This window comes from Thunnus albacares, chromosome 11 (genome assembly GCF_914725855.1).
Source record: "Thunnus albacares chromosome 11, fThuAlb1.1, whole genome shotgun sequence".
Lineage (NCBI taxonomy): Eukaryota > Metazoa > Chordata > Actinopteri > Scombriformes > Scombridae > Thunnus > Thunnus albacares.
Window position 1 is genome coordinate 18499821 of NC_058116.1, and position 27908 is coordinate 18527728.

The window sequence follows — 27908 nt, forward strand, 5'->3', positions numbered from 1 at the left end:
TGATCACACCTGCTGTCAAGCCCAATGGGATCTTGACCAGTGGACCAGACTACCAAAACCATGATGGACAGCATTCCTTTAAATACCTGGCTGAAAGACGCACCAGCAACCAGTAGATGTCAAAGGAGGAATGTTCTTAGTTATTAATTATGATTGATCGCTATCTTGTACGTTACCTGTGACATCTAACCTTTGCTGCTGCCCTTACAATGTGTGTGTGCGTGTGTGTGTGTTTGTGTGCATACATACAGTATGTGGGTTTATGCCTGCATGTGTCAGCTGGTTGCTGATAGGACAACATGATGGTGCTAATCTTAATGAACTTCTTCGTGAGATTTGTTTTTGGACTGACTGAAGTTGCCTTTCTGGTTTTCAGATACTGACGGAGCAGATGCTTACAAAACCAGACGAGCTGATGACGTTTGCTGGGATGGCGGTGTTGGTGTTTGATCAGCTGCAAAATCAGTCCTCATTGTGGGAGAGCCTTCTAGCCATTCCCGAGTTCTTCTCCCCAAGCTCTCTTGACCAGGCACTGGACAACACAGAGGCCGTTCTCACCAACATACAGGGGTAATGTATTTTTAATGGTGGAACAATCTAAAGTGGATGAAGGGCTACTGTATGGTGGTGTTTATTTAGTAAGGTTTGCACACAAAAGAGACATGATGGGAATTGTAGAATCAAATGTATAATATATTTAATATTTAATAAAGGCCAGGGCACATTGTTGACTGTGAGTGCAGCTCCTTTGGTCTGAAATTTTATTTTTGTACACAATTTCTGTCATTAATTATTAATTTAAATGCAGAGTCTTGTGTTTTTCTAATGATTAGTTTCCACTGAGGTGAGGTGAATCACCTCGCTCTAAAGAGCTGTGAGACTGATGTTTATGAGGGGAATCACAAAAGTCACTGACTGTTTTGGTATGGATGGGATGGCGTTTTAAAAATCTGAACCGAGGCACAATAAAATCGACCCCCGGTGACCTCAGCTTAGAAATATTGTATTTGCTTTCAAACACTTAGCCCTAGCCCTGTTTGAAGCCCCCATTATCTTAGACTTCAGGATTTAGCAGCAGGGAAAGTTAGAGTTTGTCTAATTATTAGTTCTGTTAGGGGTTTGCTGCATGTTCCGTGTTATCATGAGCATTAAATATTTTTCTCTCGTGGTCTCTCTAGTGCTATGCATGTCATCCAGAGTAATTTCCCTGAAGTCAACGCCTCAGTCTCCATGGTATATCCACTACTTGTTGGAGGCATCAACGTGATCCACTATGTTCAAAACTGGCCTGGCAAAGGTAACTATGTACTGTCACTTCTTTGCAATTTTGAGTGTGTGTTTGATGAAAATGCATGAGGAAATATTAAGTGTATGATTATAAATATGCAGGTAAATGAACCACTGATCACTATAATATAACTTTATGGTATAATTTATTTAAAATGGTGGCTCAGTAGTCCACAGTGCAGATACAGTTCACCTTTGATATCATAACACCTCAGTAATGTCATCAGTCAAGTTCTCTGCTGACGTGATTTGATTCTGTCTAGATGTTTCCATTTCCCTTGGAGATGTTGTCACGTTGCACAATGACTCACTGAGTGAAATTGTGAAACGGGTTTTACAAGATGTCCAGATACCGTTGGATAAGGTACGTGCTGCCTGTAGTCTTTATGTACAAAATAAACATGTCAGGGCATACATTTCTTTACTATGTGGAGAATGAAATAAAGTCAGATCCGAATGATATACCTTGATATACCTTTTCATACATATTTTTCAAATTTGCATATTGCAAATTTTAAATAAATACACAACACCTTTTTTCCAGGGTTGCCAAACTGGTCCCACCCACTCTGACCTCTGGCATAGAAGTCACATTTGTGTCTCAGTTTTGAATTTGTGAATGTGAACTTGAACTTGCAAATTAAATGAACAACAACCCCATTAAGGCTGCAACTAATGTTTGATTTCATTATTGATAAATTTGCAGATTGACTTCTTGATTAATTGAGAAAATAGTGATAAATGTCAATCACAATTTCAACAAAGTCCAAGGTGACATCTTCATATTACTTAACAGTGCAAAACTAAGAAATAATCTGTTTACTATCCAATGAGACAAAGAAAAGTAGCAAATCCTAACAGTTGAGAAATTGGGAACAATAAATGTTTGGTTCACTAATTAACATGTTATATCTCATTTCACTGTGACTTCCTGTAGTCTCCGTTGGCTGTCAGGCAACCTCATGATGACAATGAGACTTCAGAAAGTCACTGAAAGTCAATCAAGAAATACTCAAGCACATAACAGTTGGTAAAAGCAGAACATGTCATTTTTAGCGTTTGTTTTTGTACAGATAAGATATAACATGTCAATTAATGACCTTTAGAGGAATTAGTAGGTGAATTTGTTTTACCTTTGAACAGAGCCAGGCTAGCTGTTTTCCATTGTTTCCAGTCCTTAAACTAAATATCTGGCTTTAGTTTCATATTTAACGGAAATATATGAGATGATGTTTTCTCAACTAACAGCAAGAAAGCAAATAAGTTTATGTCCCAAAATGTCAAACTGTTCCTTTAAAGTAACATTCTGATACTACTGTTTTACTATTTATTTTACTATTTATTCCGCAAATTAGTCACCACTTAATTTGAGTTTGACAATTGTTTTCCCTTCCTTAGGCTATCGGCCTGACTTTGGACAGAGACATGGTGCGTGCTTACTTGTGTGACAACAGCAGCAACCCTTTGTGGCTAACAGCAGCATGCACTACAGGCACTGTGGACATGCTTCTGGGCTGGATCAGTCCTAACAAGGTGGCCAAGCAGGTAGGTTAAAATAATGTGAATGATGTTATCATCATTAACAAAATATTTCACAGAAAATCAGGCATGAGTCAGCTACTTGATATGTGTGGGCAGCATTTTTTCCTCTTGTCTTTGTTCACTTTCTCAATCTTGCTCTCTCTTTCGTTGCTTGTCTGTATTCTTCTCTCTTTCCTCCTAATTTGCATTCTCAAGTGCCACCTTCACAAGTAATTAGATTCAGAGTATACCAAATAATTAGCCCGCGGCCACAAGAAAAGCTGTTGGCCATAGCAACAAGCAACTGCAACTCCCAGGTCGCACCTGGGGAGCAGAAACCTCAAGGATAACCAATTAGTGCTGCCACTATGGTGGACGTGTTTTGATGAGATAATTCCCAATCATCAGTCGTTAGCTTATTCTGTCATTACTTTGTGTACTCACTCAAACAGTCAGACAGGCGTCACTAAATCTAAAGCTTGCATAAGGCAATTAGTCATGTCGTTCATACAAGTTACAGATTCAGTAAATTACAAAGTATATTATATTACAGAACAAACTTATTGGTATATTGAAAATCTAACTATTGGCATGCCCTTTATTTGTCCTTTCTTTTCCCTCTTTATATAACTGATATTCTCAGGCTCTCCTGGCATGGAGTACGGATGTTGCTCCACATGATGTGGCCTTTGCCAAAGGGCTGCTCCACAGTCTGATGGGAGGTTTGTCCCCAGGGGGGCAGGGAGGATCCAACATCACAAGAAGCCGGCGTAGCGTAGATACACAACCACAAAACATCGACGAGGAGCTGTAAGTACAGTACTGTATGTTCTCTACATACTTTGTCAACCAGCTGTAAAACAAATGCAATACAGGCTACCAAGTGCTGCAAAAAACTAAAAGGCAATTTCCGTTGAAGCAACTGAATGGGCTTCCTGAATGTTACACAAATGTTCATACAAGTGGAACAAGTTTTTAAGAAATTATTACTAGTGGGCAGGTTGATATTTTTGTTCAGCCAAAGTTGGCCAAATACACATTTTATTATAACATTCTAGTACAATAAGAAGGTAAAAAAAACAAACAAACATCTGCTTTAAAATTTCTGGAAAAAATGTTTGGGAGATGTATTTTATACACAACATTTTAGAATACTTACATTTTTATCTAAAATTAACCAAACTTATTTTTATATATGTTTTTATTCTCTCTGCATACATCAGGCTAAATATTGGAGAACTTTACACTAATTAGTAAAAAAAGAAGTTCTCCCTGAAGTGTCCACTGTAATATGAGCAGTTTTATTTAGACTTTATATTGAATCTGCCTTCATGCTTTGGCAGGTTCTTGGAGGTTGGTCATGTGGTGATGGAAATTATAAAAAATGTCCCTGAGGTGGACATGGTTGTCCAGAGCATCCTCAGATCCGGCTTTCAGTCCATGCAGACAGCGACACTGGCCCTTGACACCGTCGAAGGTAAGACCACATAACTGCCCACTCACAAAGAGACTCTCCTGTCATTGCACTAATAGTTTTGACATATTACTTCTTTCATTTTAATCACTGTTAAAAACAGCTGCTGGTGGTGGTCTTTCTTTTTCCTAGTGATGTCTACTCACAAGCATAGACAATGTATTTCCTGTCAAGATAAAAATTGATTCTGACAGGAAACTTTGATAGAAATAGTTGAAATAAGACGTACATGATAAATATCAACTTTTGGTATCAGCTCTTACAATGAAAGAACAAAAGCAGAGAGATTAAATTTAATGTTAACTTGTTCACAGGACATATTATGTGTAGTGTAAGAAGAATGACATACTTTTTCTGTTACATGCTGCCACAGTCACTATTGTTCTCTCTGCGGGGGCAGATGTACCGTATAACCTAGAGGTGAATGGAACAAGTTCACACCCTTTCTCAGGGGACCGATGATAGATAGGGATTTTTTAACCCAAAGTAGGACTAGAGGAGTTTACATGAGGGAAATGAATACACACACTCACACAAAAAGAAAATTGTTACACATCCCAAATAACCTCCTGGGAAGTTTTGCATGAAAGAAATTGAAGTCAAGTGGTTGGGTGTCTGTAGGTGGAATTCTTTCTAAAACTGTGCTTAAAATGTACTTTTGTTTTTTTTTTTTTTTTACCTAAACTGCAATTCAGTTTAAACCTTAAATATAAATATAGTCCTCTGACCTGGCTTTGTCTCTGCTGTATGTTTGTTGTCTACACTGTCTCTGGTTTGCAGACATGATGGATGATTTCCTGAAAGATACCGGTCGACTCCAAATGACTTACCTTACGTTGCTGACAAACCAATCTGAGGCAAGCGTTTGGATCGGTCGTATCCTGGACAGTGGAATGGAAGTCATTATGAAGGTACGCAAGCTGTATTTCAACTGACCATAAGTCTTTGGGTATGAATCTCCTAAAGAAATTTATTAGTTCAAAAAGTTATTTTTGATGTTCTTCATCTTCTTTTTTTAGTTTCAGACATCATTACAGTCAGTGTCATTGCTTAGATGGGTGGAGTCAGTAAAATATGGAGTTCTTGCACCACAAGCAATCAGACAGGTTTAAAGATTGGCTGATTGTCATGGTACACAAAGTACTGGAGGAATAATTTGTTGTTACATCAAGGAGAACACTAAGCCTTGAGGCTAATGAGCACCATAGGTTGGCAACAGCAAAGAAAGGATCTTACCTGAACACTTACTTATCATAGGTGTTCAACCTATGACACTTTCAAAGTTTGCAACCTTGTAAATTTGTAAATTCTCCTAGAAAATTTACACACCTAGGCATAAGAACCCGAATGATTTATATCGGCCAATATTAACCTGTTGCAATTCTATCAGTAAGAAAAAAGAAATTGCTCTTCAGATGGACATTAGGTGATGGACACTGTCTCTAAAAAGCAGGCAACTTTTTTTCATCAGCATTACCTTTTTCCTACTCTCTTGGCCTCCTATTTCTCTCTTGACGTCAGCATGGCAATGACAACCATGTGACCGTGACATTGAGATTTTTCAGCTTTCACCTCCTGTACTTACTGTAGTTGTACATGCACTCAAATTTACAGTGTCATTGATTATTAAATTGACTTTTTTGGTACATTTACATTTAACATCAGTTCCAAATGAGTACCTTATATAAGTGGATTAAACTGGGCATTGTTTTAAAATCTGTCTAGTTGTCTCAAGTTGCTAAAAAAAACAACACTGAAGGCAGCAAACTCACAGGTGACTCTTTCTGTTTCTGTTTCACTAGATTCTGGCAAATGGGTCTTCAACATGTAAGGATGTCCTGGCTCCCTTCGAGTGGCTGTTGTCAACCAAGAGTGTAGAGATCGAGGTGTGGAGATCAATGATCTGCCAGAACAGCTCTACTGTACAGCAATCTCTACTGATGAAGTGGCTGCCTTTGGTTCAGATGGTAAAAGTTACTAAACTTCATCAGAAGTCATTTTTTTACTTATAAATATTTAAAGGTGTCCTGTTGAGTTTTCTTGTGAAAAAAAATCAATAAAATTAAATTTAAAAAATAAACTTGATATATCTATGGTTATTTTACTAAATCTTGCTCCCTCTGACTGGTAATGCGCTTTCTTGATTTAAAGCTTTGGGATTCAATAAACTTCTTTAAAATCAGATGTGTTTTTAAAATCTTGTTTCATATTATGTCTCTCCACAGGCACAAGAGTTTTACAGCACTCTGACAGGCCAAGGAGACTATAATGTAACACTTCCCATGATTCTCTCTGAGTGGCACAAGTTGTATAATAACACTCTGAAGTTTGGAGTGTTTACGGAGAGACTGGTCACAGAGCTGGGTGAAGAATACTGGATGAACTGGATGGCAACAGGCAACAGCACTCTTAATGTCACTGGGACTCTTCAACAAAGGTTTTTATAATGTGATGATTATATATCTACAGGGTTTCATTCAATAGAGCTACTGTGCTATGTACATTTGCTTTGAACAAATGATTGATTACAGGTAGTTATATCCTCTAAAATGCTGCTATTTAGTGAACAGTCTTAAAGTCTTATAAAAGACCTTAGTCTTACTCCGAAGTAATGTTTTCATTTACTTTCATAGCAGCCATTTTTTTTTAAACTAAAGAGCAAAGGGCATCTTAGAAAGATAACATTTAAAATGCCTTTAACATAGGCCCAGGCCAACTGACATTATTTTTTTATTCAGTGAAGAAAATAGATTTAAGTTGGACAAGGCTCTGCAGATGGCCTGTTTCATTGAATTGATTTAAAAAATATCAGTGGATAAGGAGGATCAATTTTCCACCATGATGTGTTTTAGATTATGTGCACAGTGTCTCATTTCATGGTGTCATGTGTCATCACTTTCTCAACAATGTTGTGCTTTTGCTTTGCTTTCCTTTGCTTTTAGTGTTTTCTTGTTCATGGTGGATTTTGGAGAAAAGATTGAGAACAGTCAACTGTGGCCCGAGGTAAAGAACTATTTCCACATGGTTTACTGGATTTTGAACTACAGACCTGATGTCACAACTCAGCCAGCAAACTGTGAGTCTCATTTATTTTCTCTCTGTTTGTATCTCCCTTTGTATACAGCAACTAAAAAGTCCATTGGAAGTATAAATCATATATTAATATATTTCAAATATACAATAACCAACAAAAAGAAATGGCAATTCGACAGTTTTATTGTTCACTTGTTTTCTTCTTTTTTCCATTCTTCTTTTTTTGCTTTTCCTCATATAGTCATGTTAAATTAATTAATAAAGGATGTCACTGGTCTGCTATGAAGCTCACATGTCAAGGTTCAAGGTTTAGCTTTATTGTCATTATACAATACAGGATTGCAAAATGACCCCCCACACTACACATACAGATCATGTATAAACAAATATTCAAATATTTAAAATTTACAATTTGATGAAACAAATAGGTAATAAATAGAACAAAGTAGAATATAAAAGTAGATGGAAGGAATAAAAAAAAGTAGTGTAATGTGCAAAAGAAAACCAAAAACATTTAGTATCTTTTGGATCCTGAGCAGGCACCTCACTGATGTCACTGATGCCTGCTTGATGTCTACCAGTAATGTTCTGGGCGGTTTTAATGACCCACTGCAGAGCCTTTTGGTCTTGGGTTGTGCATATTCCATGCTAGTTTGTTATGTTTTCAGTCAGGATGCTTGCTATTGCTCCCTCTGTAAAAGTTAATAAGAACCTGGCATAAGAATTTTGCTTTCCTAAGTTTTCTTAGAAAATACACTCGCTGCTGAGCCCTCTTTGCCAGGGTGGATATGTATGATGTCCATGACAGGTCCTCTTTAATGCTGATTCCTAGGAAACCTGAAGCTGTTTACCCACTCCACCTCACCCCACTGATGTAGACAGGGGTGTGTGTCACTGCCTCCCTTTTCCTTAAATCAACTATCAGCTTCTTGTTTTTGCAGACATTTAGCAGTAGCCTGTTATTTGTGCGGGACACTGCAAGATTATTAATTTTCTCCCGATATGAAGACTCTTTGTTGTGTGTAATACGGCAGGTGATGGTGGCATCAACCGCAAACTTAATTTGACTGTGAAATATGAGCAGGGTGAATACGTGCAGTAAATATCTCTCCAAATTCTGTTAAATGTATTCATTAAGTACCTAAAGTAGTTTATTCAAAACAAAGTAATTATTTATATAACTAAGTAAACACAACCAATTCAAGTATGTGTGAATGTATAATATCTTTGCTTTTCCTTTAGGTTCTCTTAACATCTATACCTCAAACATTCATTGTGACACTGGTTTGAACTGGCACCAGTTTGTTCAAGCATTGACTGAGGTACTGATGTCACCAAATCAAGACGTCCTGGTGAAGTAAGTGGCAAAGTCTGAGTCTTAATGAATGATATCATATTAAATGTGAAGACTGCATGTACATACTGTGAAATGGAATTTTCTGTTTTGTTATTGACTTTTAACTGTTGATAGGATGTTGATTAATTAAAAATAACAATTTAATAAAATGATTAACATTAACTGATTGCTGCTGTTAGTATGTAATATGTAGCATGATTAAACAGGCAGCTTCTTTGGACAAATGTGGAATTGAGTATAGTACCAACAAAGTGATTACAACAAGCAGAAGACGGTTTATTGTCACTTTTTAAAACACATTTCGAGTAATGTATGCATAAAATTCTTACACTGTCTCATCCACTCCTCTCTTCTCTGTAGCTCTCTCAAAGGAACTGTGAATCTGTTGCAGTATGTGTTTGGTGACACCTATAAACATTTGGCAGTATCATATTTGGAACAAGAAATCCAAGGTGGCGACGCACTCTCCGCATACATGATTAACCTGATGAAAAACCTGGATGGCTTTGTCCAAAGGATCTCCACCCTTTCTGACAGAAACATCTCTAACTCTGAGGTCATGCCTCCCCTCATTGAGAGCCTGTTACAGTCTACAGGTCTGGCACCACTACTGCCTCTGTTCTACAGTGACGGCCCCATAAATGTCTCCAAAGTTCTTGATGTTGCCTCAAAGCTTGGCAGGCTTAACCAGCACATTTTTACCTTCAATGAGACAGACCCAACAATGCCTGAATTGGAGCGGTTAATAATGCTGTTTCTCTCCTTGGAGGGTAACCTCACCATGTCTCTCCCCCACATCATGGGGCACACTCTGCTCACGTATTCTGACTACTTCCATCCTGATGATGTAGCCCGTCTCAGAGAAGCCATCCAGCCTTTCACCAACCAAACCTCAGCAGGCACTGTGGAGGCCATTCTCCATGCCATGGAGCTACTGAAGACAGTGATGGATTCTCCAAATGGTGACCCAACTAACATCATCCTTGGGTACATGCGCCAGCTTCAAGAATTTGTGGTGTCTCTGTATAGACTGCGAAAAATCGACCATGTCTTGTTACCAGGTGGGCAGCTCAGCACAGCTCAAGTCACTGACCTCCACCTGCTGTCCAAAGACTTTCTCAACCTCCTCACCCCTGAGAGCCTGGAGAACCTTACTCAGGCTGGACCGGATGCTGCCCAGAACCTTGTTATTCAGAAATTTGTAGCATTCCTTCCACCTGAAGTCCAGCAGGAAGCTGCTCTCTTTCTCCAGGATTTCAAAACTCTGCAGGATCAGATGACCTCATGTGCAACAGGCCAGGACTGTTTGGCTGGGATCCCAGAAATCTTCACATCCGTGGAACAGATATTAGACATGATGCTCTCGGCCAACGGTAGTGTCACCATCAAATTAGCTACACCCAACTTTCTTCTGGGGGGAGAGGAACGTGAGGAAATTGCATCAATGTTCTTCTCACTCCTCCTGTCTCCACAGGATGCTTCCAATGTGGAAACATTCAAACAGACCCTTCATTTCATCAGATTGGTCATGGCTACACCAAATATTACTGTGTCTCAAGTCCAGAATGCTCTGAAACAGTCAAATCTAACCCTTGAAGAGCTGAATCACATCGCTGCCCTAGCTGGAGCTGCAAACATCAGTGACCTAATGGTGAACATAATGGAGATAGTCAATGCTCGCAAGTGTTTTGAACCACAGCGTAACCAAACAGTGACAACCAAATGTGTTAAGGAACTGATAAATGGGGTCAGCAGTTTCCTGACACACATACCTGCTCTCCATAATGAGACAGACATTCTCTCCCTAATCCCGTTAATCGTCAATAGCGCTATCAGTGATATTGTCCAAGTTGACTTCAGCTCCAATACAAATATGGCTGTCATACATGCCCTGAACATCACCCTAGCCAATATCAAGATGAACCTCCAGCTGAACCATCTGAACACTCCAGAGATCATGAATGAAATCACAGTGATTGAAAACCTGTTAAAAGTAGCCGCCAATCCTGAACCCTTGAACCGCATCTTCAACGCCACCTCAACAGCAAACCCCATGTATATTAATAAAGTATACTTGGAGATTGTGGAATGGTACTTAAAAAGGCTGGAGAATGTCACCAGCAAAAGCTCCTACTCAGACCTCCTCGAGCCCCTTTTCCGCCTCACACACATGCAAGTGACATTACAGCTGGCGCAGGCAGATTTTAATTTGTTTATCAGTGACCAGATTGGTAACCTGATGAACAACCTCCAGTACCCAATAGATGGTGCAGGGCTGAGGGAAATTGGCCAAACAACAGTTGAGATTCTCCGGCATCTACTTGAATTGATAAAGGTCAACCTTCAAGCTCAGAATGACAGTGTCCATAGCTACGGTTCAGGGCCATTGTTCAACACAACCCTCTTGCATGCCACTGAGCTCCAAATTCAGCTATACCTCAACATCATACAGGAGTGGATGAAACAACCCAATGTCACCTTGGTCTTCACTAGTATGCTCCAATGGGGAAACTCCTCCATGAACGTCTCCACCCCTGTGAAAGACCTCGACTTCCTGCTTGAGACGATAGCAAATATTCTCAATGATGATCAGCTGGCCTACCTCTCCATCATTGGCACCATCACCCAGTCCTTGAGCAAAGCCCTAATGTTGGCGGAGCAACCAGGTGGCCTACAGAGTGAACACTTCTTGACCGCTATCTCGGAAGCACTCCAAAGTGGTATGCAGGTCCTGACCGCAGCCACGGGCCCCCTGCCACTTTCTGTACAGCAAAACATCCAGGAAATTGTGCAGGATTCCCTAAAGCTCATACTCCAACCAGACTTGAGTTTTGCCTCATCAGCTAACATCTCCCTCCTCATCCTCAAGAGAGCTGAGATGCTCATTCAACAGACAGTACCAGAGATGTTCGCTGAATACCTGCTTTCTGGAATCAAAATCGTGACCACTTATTTTGAGACCCTCTCCACGGCCAGTGGACCAGACAACTGGAATCAGATGTGAGTGACACTTTGTCATTGGAGCAAATGATAAAACTGCTATAATCTTATAATCAGCAAATGGTAAAAATATTTTAGCAATATTATGCAAGGCTGACTTGACTTGAAATGATGAATGATGATGAAAGTAGTCCTCCAGAATAAAAATCTATCAGGGGTTCGGCCTACTGTGTTAGTTTCTTGTACTGTCATCATAAGAGAGAAATAAGGAATTCAATGTGTAATTATAAATGCGTATGTATAGAGAAATAGAATTGCTTAAGCAGGAGACAGTTTAGACAGTATTCTTTCATTGGCATGACAGAAGTCAATATGTGCTCCTTGGTATTTAAGATGCTTTTAGTTGGATTGTCCTGCTAATTAAAGAAATAGTTTGACATTTTGGGAAGTTCAATTAGTCTCTGCTGGTAGCTTGGCAACCTTATGGTGACGACATGCTGGCCATGAGATAGTACAGCACATAAGCACCAGTAAAACCTGAACTTGTTTTTACACTTTGGTTTTTGTATGGATTAAACAAATGGGACATAACTTGTTAATTAGCTTTAGAGGTGCTTGTAGGCAGATTTTTTTGCCTTTGGACTGAGCCATGCTTTCTTTTTCCTCTACTTCCACTAAGCAAACGGACAGATATGAATGAATTCAGTCTTCTTTTGTAACTCTCGGCAGTAAAACAAATAAGCATATTTCACAAAATGTTGAACTATTCCTTAAATAGACTTTTTAAACTTTTAATTAAAGAGTCACCAAGTAGCTAACTGTTACAAAAACCAGCAGGTCTCTGAATTCCAGGGACCATAATTAGGAACCACAGGTCCAGATGGAAAACTTAAACCAAACAGAAAGATGAAGAGCATGCAGCTGCACCCTCTGCAATCCTTTGATAAAATGTTATGAGATATGATGACCTTTTGATGAGACACAAATGTGAAATATTGATGTGCTTTGTTTCTTAAGGATTCTGAATCAGATGAAGACAGTCCAAAGCCTCCTGCCGCCAAACAGCACAGCCCAGGACTACGTTTCTGTCCTCATTAACATCACTCACTTCATCTTGGAGTCTGGCCAAGGCAAGTCAGCCTCTCAATGTCACTGTAGGTGGACATCATGTTGAATCCTGATGAACTCTGATGGAGTGGAGGTTGCACTGTGCACTTCATTATTCCAGCGTTGATGCCAGACAGCCTAAAGATCTGTGGATCAAAGTCACACAATGTTTCTTTTTGTAAGAGTATGTTTTACAAGGAGGACTGTGTTTGTATATTTGACATTGAAATTCAGTGTATGAACAAAATTTCTTGTGATTTCAGGCAACATGAGTATCTGGGCAAGTTTTGGGAATGCATCAGCAGAAAATTTGCCAGTAATTATTGGCCAGGTAAGCCTTAAAACATTGCCACATGTGTGTATGAAATATTTTTCTTTTGTTTGTTTTGTTTCATCTCTTTTTAAAAGCCTTAAAATGAAACCTTCAGAAGTCCTGAGGGTTAAACAGGTGACCACTAAAAATAAAATACTGATAGTATATCTCTGTCATCTCTGTTCTTCTGTTGGAATTGTTGACCAACACCCAGTTACAAATGACACATGAAAACAAACCACTCATGAGGGTACTGAAATGCAATATCATTGATCATCACTGACAGACAAACAAAACAAAAAGGATCTTATTGTTTATCAAAGTTGTGTGTCCTGTGTGCAGTGTTCCTATCATACTTCATGGATCAAAGCGTATATGGAACATTCCTGTAGTTGCAGCTTTGCATTGAATCACATTAAAAATCAGTGTATGAAAAACAGAATGCTTTCCTCTTTTTCACCCTTTTTTCTGGTCAGATGGGCAAACTCCTGGGCATGCTTTGGTCACTTGTCATGGGAGGTCCAGGCTCACATACAACTGCTCCATCACTGGAGGGCTTCTCTCATCTTGCTCCTGTCCTGGAACAGGTGATGACTGGGCAGGCAGACCAAGAAACCTGGGACAAGTAAGTTTAATCGCCACCTGCGATGGAAAGTGAATGGTTAGACAACACCTTAACCTTGAACTGCATACTTTGTATGTCTGTGTGAGGTGATAGTAACGTTTATATATTTCATAATAAAGCATTCTGTTTAGTTGCTTCTGTGATTGCCCCTCAACAAAAATGCTCTGTTTTCTCACAGACTTGAAAAGATGCTAGAGTCCATACTGTCAACTGTCGAAGGAACAGAGCTATGGGACAATGGCACATCTGTTGTCCCACTACTTGAAAAAATCATAGCAAGTATGGTGAACAACATGCAAGCAGAGAACGGTGAGAACACTATGTTTGTGTAGCTAAGACAAGGACAGATTGCTCTGTGATCCAAATTAGTAAGAAGGAGCAAGACTCACTGACTTAGGAAAAAATGTCTACTATGTTCAGTAAAGGTAAAATAACAAACACACATGGTACCTGAAGACTTACAGGTGTAGTTATGCCTTAAGTTAAGTGCACCTTTCACACCATGATACATGAAACACCTATTGGTCTCTTGCACCATTTCATAAATATAACTAATTTTCTATACCTGATGTATTTCAGTAATTATTATTTGATTTTTTCAAAACTTGTAATCATTTTTTAAACCATTTGTATTGCTCATACTGTCTACTTTTTTCTCTCTTTCAGCATTGATACTAAGCCTTCAGAAGCCTGTTATGACCCTGATGACAGATATTGTACAGTCTGTGAACAGCAGTCATTTTAACTTGTCTGCGGTCTCGGAAAGAATGCAGCTCGCCATTGAACACACGGTGCAGGCAGTTCAGCAGGTTAGACTACCACAGTTCTCCCCAGGATAGCATTTGTACACACTATATCACTGTCTTTATCATTTGCTGGTATGATTATTGTGCACGTGTTTGCATGTGTCTTAGAGAGACAGGTGAGGAAGAGAGTTACTTTAGCATTTCAACAATCTTCATGCATTATTGCAATCAGCAATACTTTTCTCTTATCTTGGCGTCACAACTGATTATCAATAGTTACCAAATTCTTGGCTGATGTAAAAGCACGTATGGGGTGTGTTGTTCTTTGTTGCTTTAGAATCTGTCTGTTCCACCTGCCATACATAGACATTTGCATGTTTACCCTTCAAAAGGCTTTTGACAGACAGCATCCTCATACCAGGACACACGTAACATGGTTTTGACTGACTGCATAACATTTTGAATTACTTCTTATTATATTATATCAGTCAGCTGCACAGTGGCTGGGATTTGTTACTTTGCTGGTGCTGTCGGTGCTGTTGCTTGGTGACACTGATAGAAAACTCTTATTTACAATACACTATGAAAGAAAAAAAGACAAACAAAAACAAAGTGCTTGTCACATATTCTTACCCAAACTAGAGCCTATATTTACCAATTTTTGATTTTTCACAGATAGATTATTATGAGTCAGTTTATATGAAATAAATAAATAAGACAACAATATAGAATGGTGCCATTAATTTTTTGTCCACTCCGACTTCAAACCAGCTGGAAACAGCTAGCCTGCCTCTTTCCAAAGGTAATAAAATCTGTCAGCCAGCACCTCTAACGCTCACTAAATAACACATTAAATCTCTTTAAACTGTACAAATGAAGAGTGAACATGACTGGCATCCATCTTTTCATAGTTGGGCAAGAAAGCAAATGTGTGTATTTCCCAAAATATTGAAGTATTCCTTTAATTTACTATTAATGCTCATTTAATTTACTTCAGTCTACTGTTCAATATTACATTATATATATTATAATATTACACAGTCATGGTATTTGTTTAACTTTAATGTACTGCCTCAGTGCATACTGTATCTTTCTCATGCATTGATATTAGAATACAAAATCAGCATCAGTTGGTCTGACGGTATACTGTATAGCATATGAGCAGAACACTATTAAAGTATTATTCTTTGTCTTGTGTATACCTTAGGGATAATCTTGTTACAGCCTCTCAGAGATTTCTGGCATGGCATAAACTGCATAGTTGACCCATTGTGTGTGCGCATACAGTACAGTATGTATGGGTGTGTGCCTTGGATATGTGTAATGAGAAGTGATGATACCTGTGTGAGACTTCTGCCCTTTTCATTTCTTCTCTGTAAACTGCATAACAGAGATATGATATTTCCCTTGTGCCTTTGTCTTTTGTTTCCCAGACACTTTGTTCTAGTTCTCTATCTGTCTTTGCTAACTGAACCGGTTCTCTGTGAACAATGTATGTGAAAGACAATTTGCTTTTTTGTTGACACCCTTCCCTTTAGGCCAATGGCACATTGGAGTGCAGTGAAGCTCTCCAACTATGGGAGCCAGTAAGAGAGGCAGCTGGTTTAAACCACACCACCATGGCTATGTGGTGCAACATCGACCTGCAGCCTGTTCTGGAGGCCTATGCTGCAGAACAGATTGTCTACATGAACATGAGTGTGAGTAGATTAGGCCAAATTAGATAGGAAATTGAAAACAACAAAATTGATTGTAGGGTATTCCACTCTGATTGTGTCCCTCAGACCAGAGTAAAATTTTGAAATAAGAAAAGTATGTTCTTTTTTTACATAAAAGTTCAAGTACAATTCACAGTTTCACCACTGGATGGCAGTGTTGACACACAGGGAAAGCTGCCAGAGTGCTAACAGTCCATCTCTGCTGTATGTTGTTTGCACAGTACACGAATGTGGGACCAATGACTGCGAGCGCTGCAGCTGCCAAGATTGTCAAGTCTGTACAATCTCTCTACCAAGCCTACATCAACCGCACACTTGTGACAGAGCAGCTCATCATGGCTTTCTCCAGTCAGTTCACTGCATTGGCAGGCCAGCCTCTCAGCCCGGAGGCACAGCTTCACTGGTACATGCAGCTCCAAGACATGCAATTGCAAAACAGGTGACCATTTACAGTTACAATCAAATTATGTCATTCCTAACATGTGTTGTCATGACTGATGAAGAGAAATAAATCACTGTTGCAGTCGCATGAGGAGAAATCCATTGCAGCACACTTTTATCCCCAGTTTTATGATCACCAGGAGTCACAGTAGACCACACAGACCAGACCCAGTGCAGCCACAGAATATGAGGACAGTGCAGTGCAATCACATCAAAATGCAGTGCAGCCACAAGACAAAAAACACTGAATATGACAGTCTGATCATTTTTAACAGTATTTTATCAGATTGTTGAACATTTTCTGTACAATTCCAGACACAGACTCACCTATACATGAACTCACTGAACTCCATTTGTTATTACTACATCATCCACAATGCACCAGTCAGGCCAGTTTTATTCATACATAATTACACAATGAATTGGAGTGATCACTTGATTAATTTTGTGCATGTCTGCCTGAAAAAAACAGGCAGGCCCTGCACAGATAGCTGCTTAACTATGATTCAGCTAGCCGAGACATCCTCTTAAAATTGATTTCCCTTTATACGCCAGCTGCAATAATGAGCCGGGCATGGTGATAAGGATCACATTCTGCATATCGCAGGGAATCAATCAGATCTGACTACATGAGTTATAGATCATTGATCACAGTGGATATGCGCTGCAGTCTATTATCAAGGATGAAATGGGAAAACTATGCGAATAAGTACAAAGCAAGATGCTGATGAAATATTACTCTCCTGGCCAAAACTGAGAAATTAGATCTCTTTGGAATCACTGTATCGAAGAAATGAATAAAAAGCATGGTTTGCATTGCATAAAAAAAGTTAGTAAAAATGCTCTTGGCCTATAAAAAATTCTCCATAGTGCATTTTCCATAGAATTGCTTTGGGTCTCACAATTCATCTCACAATTTTTCTTTTTTTTTATGAGACTATATCTGAAAAATGAACTTAACCTGATATTCATCTACTTTCTCTCCTATACAGTTTGTCGTCCATCAAATTGCTCACAGGTCAACTGCTAAGTGTGGCTCCCTTCCTTCAGCCGTACATTGAGGCTGGAGAGAAAGCACTGAGCCACATCCTGGACAACTCCCACCTCATTCAAAACAGCAGCTCATCCCAGGACCTCTTCACAGAGGCAGCAATGATCTTCCTATCCTCTGCGAACATCACCTCGGTTGACATCTTCTCCGTGATGTGGGGAAATTTTTCTGGATTCAATGAGGCATCTCTTGATGACATGATAAGGGAAGCCGTTAAACTGATGATCAACATGAAGATATTTGGGGACACACCTATGGTTTACCAAGCCTTGGAGCAATTTCTGGCATCCAACCACACAAGACTGATTGTGCAGAAGGTGGCCGAGTTGTCTGCATGGTTGGCCTCCTCTCAAGCATCTGGACTGGATCTGCTGACTCAGGCTCTGCCCAAAATATACGAAATCCTCAGGCTTTTCTTGTCCATCCTGACCCAGATGAATGTGGACATGCCACCACACATGGGGCTATTTGAAGACCTAGCTGGAAACACAATTGCAATGCTGAGGCAGCTGGTAAGCACCAGTGGTCTTCTGGCCCCCATGGACCATCATCTGAGTATGCATCAGCAGGGAATGACAGGCAGTAACCATATGATGAAGGTCCGACAGAGACGTGAGGCTCCATTGATGCCCACAAGAGACCCCATGGATGACTTCATAGACCTGTTGTACATTGACTACCCAGCAATGTTCAGAGCCATCTCTGTCCCTCCTACCCCAGAGGAAATTATGGAGACAGCCCACATGTTCTTTGCCAATCCTGATCTGAGCATTGTGATGAAGGGTGTTACAAGAGACATGCCATGGGGCTTGAATGCCTCTCGGGAAGAGACCATTGATTCTACTCTTGGGGTGCTCTCCTTCCTCACCCTCCCTGACGTGTTTCAGATGTAAGTGTTACTTGCACTGGCCCTCATATGGCTTTAAGAATTCTAGTTGCGTAATCTGGCATGATCTAGTTTGAGGTCTAAATGCTTTGAATCTTGCCTTTTGATTTGTTTTTCACCATTATCTTGCCTTAATGGCACCCATTTCATAAAGAATCCTTGTTTAATCTTCCCTAGGTCATCAATGGATCTCTTGAGGATTGCTGTTGGTATGCTTCCCGATGGCTTTCCATTCTCCTCAGTACTTAAAAATATCACCAGAGCACTTGCCAGTGAATCTCAAGGTAACTTTATGATTCAGATCTATTGTCTCTCTGGCTCCATTTGGATCATGAGAGGCTTCTTGGACTCAGGACAGCTTTATAATGAGAAATGTGCACTCATTAGTTAAAGGCAACTGACAAATCCTTCTCATTTTGCCTTTAAATGGAGAATCCCCAAATTGATGCTTTATCCTCACAGTTTCTCCAAATTGACTTTACCCACTGACTCCTCAGTGAATTTCCTCCCATTCATGCATAGTCTAATTGTTGCTGCGCTGTAGTGCTCGCACTGATGCTGCAGCTTGTGTTTACATACCTGCTGTGACAGTATGTATGCATTTTATAAGCACAGTCTGTCAGCCCATGCCATCACACAGCTTGGAACAGTGCCATCTTTTTCTCTGACCCTCATAACTATTGCGAGACCATGGGAAGACTATAAACCGTTTTGTTAATGCTGTTGTTATTGTATACATGATTATAGTGAAGCATAATTCATTCTGGAGATATGAGGAATAAGACTTCACACCAGCTTAGCTTGAGCTCCCAAAGAGCCCAGGGCCATATGGCCCTTCTCCAGCAGAAAGCCACTCAGCACCTTTTTAAATCTCATTAGCAAAGTAGAATTCAATCACTTATCCTGTCTGCCCTCGCTAAACGTCTCCCCTCGCACTCACACAAGTGGACATCTATGACCTCCTTTTAATTGGCGTCTGTGCTTGTGTGATAATGTTTTTAGTGCATAGAATCACTTTGTAAGCAGCAGCAGCTTCACTTCTTTGCAACCCCACTATTCTTCACACACACACAGAGTGAACTCTTGCTGTCGCAAAGGCCTCTAGGTGTTGAGAACCCTGAAATTAAACATCCTCATTGTCTAATTTTGGCCTAATTACATATTCTGTCATCACATCTTGCAGCCTGAGGAGGTGCGTGTCTTAGAACTTGTCAGATGTATTTTAATGCACGACAGCATCTAGTACTGCTGACCCTTCTGGTCCCATCAGTCCCGCACAGGCCTTCACTTTAAGCACATCATTTGCTGCTCGCTGGCTGACGACGCTGCCCCGTAATGGTGCGAGTCGTAATGAAGCCCAGTGGGATGTCATGTTATTCTGTCACCTTACAGACCTTATTGCCCTCTTTTTCCTTTCCCATCCCATCTTTCTGTCTAACTCTAATAACCTCTTTCTTACCCTCATTTTTTTCTTCCCTTCGCTCTCTCCCTTCTCCTCTTTTCACAGAGAACCTGATCCTCATGCAGCAGACCATCAAGACAGCCGCCAAGCTCTTCCAGACTAACCTGACAAGTGTCACAGAGCAACTCGACAACCTGACATCCCAGGTCTCTGCAGCAACCTTGCCATTGTCACACATTTATTATTTATCAAAATGGGAAAAAATAGTACTTCAGAACATTGAATGATTAACATGTTTTAATAAGTGCAGTTATAATTAGAAATTTGGTGGAAGTTTCTTGTTATACTGCAGAGCATATACAACACAATGCTAATGCTGTCAGGGTCTAAAGCCTAAAAGACAGAATCACAGACAGTAAAACTCAGTTTGATCAAATTCTTTTATTTGTATTGCCGTTCTTTAACCTTAAAGTCGTCAAATGAACCCTAAAGTAAAATATTCCCATGCTACAGTGGGTGGCAATTCATAACCAACCAACCAATCTCTGTTGCATGTGCTTGATCAAGAGACTTGGCCAAAAACTCATTATGGTGTGACTGATTTGTTGACTGAATTGTTCTAGGTGTGCACCTTGGAGAATACGGAGACTGTGCGTGTGCTGATGTCAGCCCTCTCCCTGGAGCCGGGTCAGCTGTGTGGCACTTTTCTACCCAGCTTCCAGCTCCTGTTGCAGAGTCTGATGATGAACACGACCACTCTGATTGATGCCGTCTTCCAGACCATCATCGGAGACCCCAGCACCTATGATGTGAAGACAAACTGGTACAGTGTTGTTTTCATCTTTCTCAGATGTTTTTCTTTTAAGGGTTTTCACAGCAGTGAGGGGCACTTGGTTCAGAGAAAGCTGCTCTCACCATTGTCTATATCTTTATCTCACTTATCCCTTTGGTATAATTTGCTAAATAGTATCACAGCATGGTCGGGGCAGAGCTCACCTCACAGGATTTGAGGCTATTGAAGTCCACAAAATCAGACACTTATCTCTTGCCGTCGTTTGGGGCCAGTATATGTCTTCTACTGTTGGTTTAACTGAGTTTCAGCCCATTTAGCCTGCAGGAGGCCTGGCAGCAATTTATTTTATTGAAATGAAGTTTCCTCTACAAAAATACTTTTCTATTCCTTGATGAAAGGGAATTTTTCTCTTTGTGTCTATGTTTCTGTGTGTATGTGTGTGTGTGTGTGTGTGTGTGTGTGTGTGTGTGTGTGTGTGTGTGTGTGTGTGTGTGTGCATGGGATTATAGGACTTCTATGTTTACTCAAGGTTTGGGCTTGAACACCAGCAGCCTGAGCTATCTCAACATTAACATCACCTCTCCAGGTGAGACATTTCTCTATATCACAACAGTCTCTGTATTTCACAATATCATATTATACATTCTTACACCAATTTTAATGTACACCCAACAGATATTCCCTTAATTTTTGATATTTGCTCAACACAGATTGTACCCCTTGTTGCTGATTTTGTTGTTTTCTTATATGACTCAGTGAATGTAGTTTATTATGCAAAAGTCAGTATTGAACCGTCCAACCCCCTGATTTAAAGCTGTGGTGACATGGCATTTTTGTTTTAAAAGGGTAATGTTTTAAAAGCAGATCACAAACTCTGTTTCCATAACAACAGACTGCTCATTTCAGCTCACTTGTTGCTCATTTGTATCTAAGGCCACCACTTTGCTTGCTGCTTGATTATTTAATATAAGACAAAACGGGTGTTGGTAATAAAGCTACATATGAACACACCCTAAGGTAGCCATTGCACCCATTCAATAGCAGAAAACATGGCATACAGTACTAGCTTAAGAATTTATTTATAACCTACTTGAAGAATTCATTGAATGACTACAACATGTTACAGGTTGTTTTTGTATAGCATTCACCATAGAATATACTGGTTCTATTTTTAACACTTACTGTATACCACTTTATTTACCAGGAGTGGTGACGGTCGGTGAGTTGCTGAGGAATAAAACAGCCTTCGTTCTGGATGTTCAGAAGCACATGGATTTTGATCCAACTGTTCTCACACTGCTGATGGAGACGGCACTACCAAACAACAACTTACAGGTGAATCGGGAACATCCTCAGTATGAATCCACATACAGTACAAGTAAACAAGTGAATATTTAAAGGATAGGTTCACAATTTTCCAAATAATAGTCCGGTGCCCAAACAAACCTTGACACGTTTTTCTTGCTGTAATCATTCCTCCTGTTCATACTGACCATTAGAAGATCCTTTCATAATGCACTTACAATATAAGTGATGGGGGACAAAATCTGCAATCCTTGTTTTGTGCAAAAATGTATTTAAAAGTATATTTTAAGCTAATATGAAGCTTCAGTCGTCCAAATTAGTCAGATATTAACTTGATTTGACTAATGGTCAGTATGAACAGGACGAATGATTACAGCAATGTTTATATGGGCACCTGACTATTGTTGTAAGACAGACTTGAAAAATTGTGAACCTATTCTTTAGTTACTACCTCTCTGAATTTGAAGACATATTGTAATGCTCACATTACATTACTCTTTTTAGGACAAGTACCTCTACACCCTCATATCTCCAACATATTTCTGCAGTTCCCTTTATCAACAAGCATATTATGTCTGCTTGCGTAATTGTATTGTTTTTTCATTAGGCCTATATACTTTGCCGAAGGCAAGTGTCACATGGTGCAACTAAAATGAAATTTCATTTTCATTGTAGGATAACCCTTTAACCTTCAGCTAATAGCACAAAAGCTGCATTTTGTAAAGCCAGCTTGTCTTATTTAATACAATATCAATTAGGCTAAAGAAAATTAAGATGCTGTCTTTACAATGGATATGGAATTGCAAGTCCAATTAAAATCACACAGTGGTCACCATACATGGTCCTCCATTTCACTACAGCAGACATGATTTTGTGGAATACAACGCTATGTTCTGAAAAGCTTTGCTAGTACATCACATATTATGTTGCAGAGAAAATCACTTAAATAGAGTTTGTCAGCTGATGGTAACAAGTTATTGTCTTCAAACAATACAGGTGATTATAGTAACAATATTGGATGTGGTTGTAGCTTCTATATGTGACTCATGAATGTCCCTTGAATTGGAACAAACACATTTCTGTGATTGCCAGCTTCAAGAACAGTTAAACTGAGGTGGCATTTTTCCTGTCTCTGTTTTATCATCACAAATTTTCTCAATCTCAGCATGCATGTTTGACTGCTCACAATTCTTGCCAAGCATTTAAAGCAGTAAGACTGATCTGTCCCTAACATACCACATGTTGTTTTCACTAAATGGAAGAGAAATTACACTCACCAGGGTACAAAATGCTGCACTAGCACAAGATTTGGAAGCCTATTTACCTTATGAAGCCTCAGGTGAACAAAGTGGGGTACTGGTATCAATGATGTGAATACGATAAAATGGTTTAGATCATGTTTATGCCTGTTTGTGTTTCCATAACTTTCTTAATGCTTTTGGAACAGATCCTATCGTGGTTCGTCAACCTGCGTCACTGCGACTCCACAGCAGCTGTGAACATGACTCAGACAGATGTGGTCATCTTCAGGACCTTCTGCTCCATGTCTGTCCAGCAGTGGTACACCTTTTCACTGCTGATGGCTTACCATCTGAACACGGAAAAACTCATCTACAGAGTAAGGCTGAATTCAGATTGAGTCTTTTGTCAAGAGAAAAAGACCATAGTTGACTTTCTTCAGCTGTTCATGATTTTTTTCCCTTGTAATTTTCTAAAAAGACCAGAAAATGTGTGAATTTTGTGATTGCATGTTCCTCTGTAATGGGTGAATGGACAGAAAAGAAAGGAATGACAGAAATAATTCATTTCTGTTGGGAAGTTACAAAGCATGTTTGATACTACATTGTGTTTGTTTGAGGACATTGAGGAACATGTAAGGCAGAGAAAAATGCTTTTGCATAGTACAATATTTGTTCACTAGACAAAGCTAACACATTTTAAATAATTTATTTTATAACTGATGTTCTTCCACTTGATCTACCAAAACAAACACTGTCCATCCCAAATAATTCAAATTCATATTTGAACGTGAGACTTAACAAGGTGTAGAGCAATCTAGTTACCTACAATAGATACACGTAATAGCCTACTACTTTTTTTTAAAAAAAACATACAAACAAGTTTCTTTAATAGACTCCTTTTCTATTTGAAGTGCAACATTTTCTCTGTGTGACCATAAAAAGGTAGTTTCAGTTATTTTCTTCCTGCTTTTTAATTTTATTCGTTGTCCTTATTTTTGCCTTTTGTTTCTAATCAAAATTCCATCACTACTAGATGTACATACATACCTCTAGTTTGCAGGCAGCACTGGAACTAAATCTGAAACACTTAATTGCTGATTGATTAATTAATTTAGTTGCATTTAAAGCTTTTCTAATTAATAGTTTTATGTTAACAATGGATAAAAATAACTACATGTAATGTCAAAGGTGTAGCTTGTAGTGATTAACCCATAGAGATTCATCATCTGACTCTGCAGTTCCCCTCAGCTCTACAGAGTCTTTCAGATCATTGTTTTGGTTTTACAGCCTGCAACTTCACTCACTGCTCTCAGCCAGTTTTCAGTGTAAAAACACTGATAAACCCAGTGCACGCTACCTTCATAGCACCAAACAAGAGACAGACAAAGTTAGCAACTAACTAATGCAGCATTTGCTTACTAAAGAGGCCTGATATTTCCCTCAGGAGCTGGTGGAAGCCAAACCAGAGCTAGAAGGAGATTGGATATTAGACTTGCATTCTCTAGGTGGCCTAAAACAGGAATGAATGCTAATGTTGCTCCTTGTCTGCTGGTATGATGTGTAAATAAGCAACTGATTGCCAACAGATTCACCTTATCATCTATACAGTGATAATATGTCAATGTTGTGTTTACAGCATGTTTCTGCTGCCCCCAAGTGGGCAAAAAAATAAGTTAATGCAGGTTTACTTATTCCACTGACAAATGTCTACAAGTGGAGAGGAGACAAAAGACAAAACACTTGAGAAACTGTACTTTGTAAAAGCTTGCTACAGTATTTAGTATCTCAACACTGGCACGTTGAGATGAATGTTTTTTTTTAATTTGTGTGTTACTAATTACAGAAGTTATAATTTGCCATGGACACAGTTTCACAGAACTTTTTACTTTCTGACTACCTGGTACCGATAAAAAAAATAAGGCAGTTTGTAGTTTCAGGCCATGGATAACTGAGACTGATATGGTTGCAGATCTCAGTGACAGCACCACTATGTTGAAAAGACATCTTTGGCTGCTTGACTTTTATGGGAGAGTAATGTGAACATGTGTCATTGACCCTGAACAACATCGTTGAGCCTCTACACTAAAAAAATGTTTCCTGTTAAAATAAAAACTGAAAATTATAACAAAGATTGGCTATAAATAATAGCCTCTAAAGTCGTTGGCTAAAATATATTTGTGGCTGCCTGAAACATCAGCTAATACTACTTGCTTTGTTTTGTCTTGTTGCCTTGACAAATACAACCAAACTACTGACTATTGTCTAGACTGAGAGAAACAAAAAAAAAAAGAAAAGAAAAAAAAGGCAAACGACAGAGAGGACAAGAGTGACAGCTGTTGCAATAAAAATGAGAAAAATTTGACTTTCAGATGGAATGAAACTTGAGATATTCTTAAGAGAGGATTATTCATTTTGGGGAATGGCCTTCACTATTTAATCACTTTCATTCAAATTAATTTTTAGTTTGAAAGAGCATTTTGCAGGTTGCTGCACACACAACCTATCTAGCTGTAAAAAAAAAAATCTGCAGGACTAAGAAATCCGTTCTTGTGAAACATAAAATATTTATATGTCAGTTTCCCTTGTTGAATTTAAATTTCAAGACTACAGAAGAAAGAGAATAGTCATACTGAGAAACATTAAACTATAGAAACAAGTGTGAATAATGGGCTCTTTCTTTCAGATGGTGCTTTCTGAAGACATGCAGAACCTGGTGGGAGTCATGCTCGAGATGGCTAACATAATAACCAACACGATGAACAAGATGCTTCCTGCCATTCAACAGCTGCAAAGCTACCTGCTCTCCATGAAAGACCTCAACCTGGCAGCCAACAATGAATTCAGCCAAGTGTGTAATCTTTACTACTGTACAGTGCTTATTCATGAGTGTTTCTTTGTTTGTGTGACCAATAAACTTACACCGAGCTAAAAATAATGATTTCAAATGCATCAGTTCTCAATAATGTTCTTGTGATTATACTCGGCTGCATACACAACATTAAATTTGACATCTGTTTTTACCCAGATGGCGAGAGGACAGAGGGCCAGCATCTCTAGCCGAGCTACATTCGTCACCCTCTCTCGAGCGCTGTGCAGTAATGGTATCCTGGCTCTGTTTGGGATCTCCAAACTTCCCATCAAATCGGACTCAAACTCTTCCTTCCCCGACAACTGCCAGAGGGAGGAGATGATTGATAGGTTCAAGATTCCTCGAAATGCCAGTATGTTGAGAGAGGGACAGATTTTGGGCTCTTATATACTGAATTTTATCATCAGTGCAATTACCATTTTTAGCACATATGTATTTGGTATTTCCTAATGCAGCTTTAAAGGGCAAAGGTGGCAATATTCAATGTTATTCTCACAGTTAACAAATCCCATGAAAACAGTAAACCCAACAATGAACTGATCCTTCTTAATTGTTGTCCAAAAACTATTAAAATCAGTATTCCTTCATTACGATGACCATGTAGTTCATTTTGAGTCAATCCCACCTACAACGTCCTGCAACCTCCTGGTTTTGGTTTTCATGAGATTTGTTACAAAACATATCAAATAACACCAGCCTTATCCTCTAAGCTCAAAAATAATCCTCAAAATGTCTAAACATTTTAACAAAAAATACCCCATTCCTATGTTGGACAAATGTAACATTGCATCCTTGTGAATACTGTGTGTCTTATGGATCTCCTGCTTTCTGTCCATTTGTAGGTCCCTTTTGTATGAACATGTATCTGGACATGGTCAATACCACAGGAGGAGCCATCGCCTGGGCTTTCCTCAAACCAATGCTGATGGGGGAAATCCTCTACACCCCTGACACACCCATCACCAGGGGTATAATGGAGAAGGTATACTGTAAATTCAGTATAGATTATGCCCTCTACTCCTCCCACACACACTCTCAAAGTTGTAGTGTATTTTATGAAAACCAATTTTAGGTTTTTAAGTTTAATAACTAAAGTAGCATATTGGTGACTGACTGGATTACAAAGGTTTGCTGGCTGACCTGGTTCAAGGATTTATTCACACAGTTTGTGGAAATGATGGTGATTGAGCTTGTGTTGTGGCAACTTCACTTTCTTTTCAAATGAATTTCCCTGTGTTTCTAAACCCTGCACTAGAAAAAAACCCAAAAAACACAGGGTCAGCTCCTCAGCTTGTTAGCTGCTCCTTAACATAGTCTGTCGTTTTTATTTCTAGCTTTTCTAGGTTATACATACTTCTTCTGTCTTCATGCGCCCCCAACTGTGATAAACAAGAAATACAAAGATGCAGGAGGTGTACACATACTTGTATGCACTACCACCTTCTACTGTGGCTCTATTTTCAGCAAGTTTGACGTTTTTAGTATACTGCGACCTTCACAGACTCAAGCAGCCACACACACACACACACACACACACAAACACAAACACTGCAGGTAATGAAATCTTGCTGATACCCAGCCATTTCATTTCACATTCTCTTGTCCTTGTCCTGTCCTTGCACAGGCCAATAGCACCTTGCAGGAGTTTGCAAATCTGAGGAAGTACTCCGAGAACTGGATTGAATCCTCCAGCTACATCATAAAGTCCGCCGACATACTCAGCCACACTTTGCCAATGCTGCAGGTATGAAAACTCAGAAATGTTTTTCTGTATATCTGATTATTCTAGCTGGCTCGCT

At 39.4% G+C, this 27908-nt stretch overlaps 1 protein-coding gene across 1 annotated transcript in view; it reads left to right on the forward strand.

Annotated features, from left to right (window-relative positions):
• The window catches only part of abca12 (ATP-binding cassette, sub-family A (ABC1), member 12), a 69855-nt gene that overhangs the window by 8364 nt on the left and 33583 nt on the right, over window positions 1-27908 (forward strand). Inside the window, exons 8-37 of the mRNA XM_044366490.1 lie at window positions 377-570; window positions 1179-1297; window positions 1551-1651; window positions 2686-2832; window positions 3452-3618; window positions 4152-4285; window positions 5063-5193; window positions 6085-6249; window positions 6508-6719; window positions 7225-7358; window positions 8558-8672; window positions 9033-11672; window positions 12630-12742; window positions 12983-13050; window positions 13509-13657; window positions 13836-13966; window positions 14324-14466; window positions 15942-16103; window positions 16343-16560; window positions 17555-18502; window positions 18677-18783; window positions 20007-20107; window positions 20525-20724; window positions 21204-21280; window positions 21899-22029; window positions 23447-23617; window positions 25924-26088; window positions 26266-26461; window positions 26952-27091; window positions 27734-27853. Coding sequence (XP_044222425.1) covers window positions 377-570; window positions 1179-1297; window positions 1551-1651; window positions 2686-2832; window positions 3452-3618; window positions 4152-4285; window positions 5063-5193; window positions 6085-6249; window positions 6508-6719; window positions 7225-7358; window positions 8558-8672; window positions 9033-11672; window positions 12630-12742; window positions 12983-13050; window positions 13509-13657; window positions 13836-13966; window positions 14324-14466; window positions 15942-16103; window positions 16343-16560; window positions 17555-18502; window positions 18677-18783; window positions 20007-20107; window positions 20525-20724; window positions 21204-21280; window positions 21899-22029; window positions 23447-23617; window positions 25924-26088; window positions 26266-26461; window positions 26952-27091; window positions 27734-27853 — 7599 coding nt within the window. The remainder of the gene's footprint in view (window positions 1-376; window positions 571-1178; window positions 1298-1550; window positions 1652-2685; window positions 2833-3451; window positions 3619-4151; window positions 4286-5062; window positions 5194-6084; window positions 6250-6507; window positions 6720-7224; window positions 7359-8557; window positions 8673-9032; window positions 11673-12629; window positions 12743-12982; window positions 13051-13508; window positions 13658-13835; window positions 13967-14323; window positions 14467-15941; window positions 16104-16342; window positions 16561-17554; window positions 18503-18676; window positions 18784-20006; window positions 20108-20524; window positions 20725-21203; window positions 21281-21898; window positions 22030-23446; window positions 23618-25923; window positions 26089-26265; window positions 26462-26951; window positions 27092-27733; window positions 27854-27908) is intronic.